This window comes from Impatiens glandulifera, chromosome 1, assembly GCF_907164915.1.
Source record: "Impatiens glandulifera chromosome 1, dImpGla2.1, whole genome shotgun sequence".
NCBI classification, from domain to species: Eukaryota; Viridiplantae; Streptophyta; class Magnoliopsida; order Ericales; family Balsaminaceae; genus Impatiens; species Impatiens glandulifera.
The window spans coordinates 122,951,707-122,955,601 of record NC_061862.1 but is presented as its reverse complement, the minus strand read 5'-3'; the positions used below and the strand labels follow the sequence as shown (position 1 = coordinate 122,955,601).

The following is a 3,895-nucleotide window of genomic DNA, read 5'->3' as shown; positions in this document are numbered from 1 at the left end:
TAATTCATCTTTTCAAATTATTCAAATTAAAACAAATATTAAAATAAGCATTAAATAGTATATTAAAAGAGGATGAAAGGTACTTAATTTATGAAAAATTATACTCATGAAAAACTTTACCCTACATACATATATTACATTAAGGATTTCATTATTAAGGGTATTCAAATCATCATTCTTTCTTCCCTTTAATTCAAATTCACATATTTCATCATATCTTATACTTTAAAGATTCTATTATTAACGATATTCAAACCAATTCATTCATCTTTCTAATTCAAATTCACAAATTCCATCATACCTTATCCTTTAAAGATTCCATTATTTGCGACATTGGGACTGCTATTCACTCATCTCTTTAATTCAAATTCACATATTTCATCTTATCTTATCATTCAAATATTCCATTATTAACGGCATTAAAACCACCATTCCTTCATCTTTGAATTTGATTTCATATATTTCATCATATCTTATCCTGTAAGGATTCCATTATTAACGTTATTCAAACCACCATTCATTTGTTTTTCTAATTCGAATTCATAAATTGCATCATATCTTATTATTCAAATATTTCATTATCAGCCGTATTCAAATCACCATTCCTTCATCAACCTTCTCATTATAATTCACATATTTCATTATATCTTATCATTCTAAAGTTCATTATTAAAATCACAATTCCTTCCATCTCTCAAATTCGCACGCATATATATAATCATCATTATCATTTAAATCTTTATAATACACCCTCTAAAATTCGCACAAAATGGGACTCGAAGTATCGAGTTTGAAATTCTTAGTATTTACCCATTTAATTACTTGTTATTCTTAATACAATTTATAATTTTATGTTTGTATTTATTTTTAATAATTATTAATGAATAAGCACTTAAATTAATTTAAAAGTTCAAGACTTATATTATAACATTTTAAATTTTTATGTAAGTCAACCCACAAACCAAACATATCTATTTACTCTAATTTGTATTTATATACTCTCGTTTATATATAAGGAGAGCAAAATTAACCTCATAAATTAAACAACAACAACATTATTATTATTATTATTATTATTATTATTATTATTATTATTTATATTAAACCTTCTTGAACATGACGTATAAAGGGGCGTCATCAGTTAGTACCAACCGCCTCAGATATCCTTTCCCATCATGGTAAGATCCCACATCCTTGCATATCACTTTGCAGAAATTACACACCATTGGGCACAACACCAGCTTGTAACTTATAACATCTACTCCAATCTTCTCAATCTTGAACCAATTGCTCACCGTTAATCTCCCGGGATTCCCTTCTACGCCTCCCGTTGTAACGAAATACCGTCTCGTTAAGTCATCGAATCCGGCCAACTTCCACACAGTTGATTGCACGCAAGTTGTTGATGCCACGAATTTGAAATTCAGATCTGTCGATTCCCTAATCACGCTCTTCGAATTTGATCCATTCGTCGGAGAGAAGGTCACCGGAAGGCCGTTGTCGATCTCGGACTTCGACTGTACGACGTCGAGAGGGCAATTGGAAACTGTGGTGTTGATTCGGCCGGTGAAGGCTAGTCTTAGGCCGCCGCCTTGACCACGAATCACCGGCAGGATGTTGTATTTGACGCCGGATTGGAGTTGTTTACCGTCGATGTCTTTCACCGGAGTAGGGGTGGCGAAAGAAAAGAGGAGAGAGAAGATTAGTAGTAGTGAGAATGAGATCTCGGCTGATTTCATCTTTTGTAATGGAATGGATTCAATTCTGCAACTGTTGATAGGAATGTAAGTGAGAGAGATGTTCAATTTTTATAAGTTCGAGTCAGTTCGTTTTCTTGTGGTTATTGTGCTAACGGTGAATTATATTATTTTTAAATAATTCATACTTATCTTAATGTATTTTTATTCTGAATTAGGATTGCAATGGATGGATGGGGAGATCATTTATTATCACCGTCTATTAGAATTTTTTTTAATATTATTTGTTTTTCCAGAAACTTCCCAGTTAAATTTATATAATACAATGTTTTTATATATATTAAAAAATCATATTATTATAAAAAAATGAATTTAAATTTTTTATAAAAATATAAAAATAATTAAATGTATAAATAATGTTATATATTTAATTGTGTTTATTAATATTTGTAGTGAATTCGGGTTAGACACACAAATACCATTTTTACCCGATCATGATCAACTACATATTTGTAACCTCCGGAAAAACTCTTTATTCATTTTTCACGGAAAAACTTGTGGTTCAAGAAATATAACATCGGTTTGCGTTCAAGAATTATCTTTTTAAAATAAAATATTATTTAAAAGATTTTCAATAGATACTTAACAAATTTTGAAATTAATTTAAAATAATTAATTTTGTTGTTTAATTTTAAATAATTAGGAAATTTACGGTATTCAAATTACAATTTGATTTTGAGAAATTCGTTTGTTTAAATTAATTAAACATAATTAATTTAAAGAATTATTTATTTTGAAATACAGTCGCCAATTAATTTTTTTTGAAAATCAATAAAAATAAAATACAATATACAAACGTATTGGATATAGTTTTTATTTTAGTTCGTAATTTGATTATACTCATTAAAGGGTTTTAAAAAACGACTTCTAATTATAAATTTGGCTTTTAAAAATTGGTTGAATATCGTTTTATTATTACCAATTGTTTTTCTAGTCCTAAGCATGCATAAAGTTTGTGAGTTATTTAAAATATTGTAACAACAATATTTAAATGATAGTACTTGATGATGTTGACTTATGGAGTAATTACCTAAACAACATTAGTTTTTAAAGGTATTAGGGTTTAAACATAAATCTCAAACGAGCCTTTATCTAAATATTTTTTGTGGAAATATCCCAAAAATATTTTTAAAGCATTGTTTTAATTTTTTGAGATTTTTAGAAAATAGTTTGATGTTCCAAAATTACAAAAATAATTTTGGATTTTGAAAATGGGAACCAAACATGCCTTAGGATCGGTGTCCTAGGCCTTGGGTTCGTTTTCATTGGTCGGGTCCGGGACCCTCGGTCGGACCCATCAGTTCGGGCTAAGAAGCCTCAATCAAGGTGCTAAGGACTCTCGATCATTGGATAAGATTGTCGATCGGTGTGCACCTACCACCAGTACAACGTTCACCTTAGGCAAAGTTCATTAGTCCTATGTTTGGGAATTCTCGGTTGAGGTCAAGATTCTTCATTCCTAGGTTTGACCTCTTGATCCTAGGTGGAAGCCATTAGTCATAGGTTCGGAAGTTCTCAGTCCTAGCTGAAGAACATTGGTCGGACATCTCGATCATCGATAAAGTTCTCTTTAAGTTAAATTAATTATTTCTTAATTAATTAATTTGTCTCTTTTATTTGTTTAAAGATTCAACAATATCCTTTTTTTTATGATTTTAAAACTGAGTTGAAATCAAGTTAAAAAATCAAGTCATAACGCAGACTTAATTATTTTTTTCTTAATTAATTTTTTTTTCTTTTATTTGTTTAAATTGATCCAACAATATATTTTTTTTTATAAAATCGAAATTATTTATAAACTATTTTTTTTACGTTATACTACCTTACCCCCACAATAATGACATTACTTTAATTTAAAGTATTTTAAGTTAAAAAAAAAATTAAATAGCTTAGTATTTACCTAAATCAAACATTAGACTTCTCTAAAGTAGTAAAATAATAAAATATTTTAAAAATTAAATTGAGAATATAATATCCATCTATTGCATAAAAGTTAGACTTATTTAATAACTATTTTTGTTTTGAAATGTTGGGCCTTTATTAATATTTCATCAGCAGCCCAGTAAAATAGAAGTGAGAGAGGCTATCATCTAAATATTCCCTACTATAGTTGTGGTGGGGATGCATATCTGATACTC

The 3,895-nt window shown here is 28.7% G+C and overlaps 1 protein-coding gene across 1 annotated transcript; it reads right to left on the bottom strand.

The window, feature by feature from the left end:
- Positions 1–1,039: 1,039 nt before the first annotated feature.
- Positions 1,040–1,840, bottom strand: LOC124922706 (kunitz trypsin inhibitor 5-like). The gene has a single exon (XM_047463424.1). The coding sequence runs from the start codon at positions 1,737–1,739 to the stop codon at positions 1,101–1,103; it is 639 nt and encodes a 212-aa protein (XP_047319380.1). The 5' UTR covers positions 1,740–1,840; the 3' UTR covers positions 1,040–1,100.
- Positions 1,841–3,895: the final 2,055 nt, after the last annotated feature.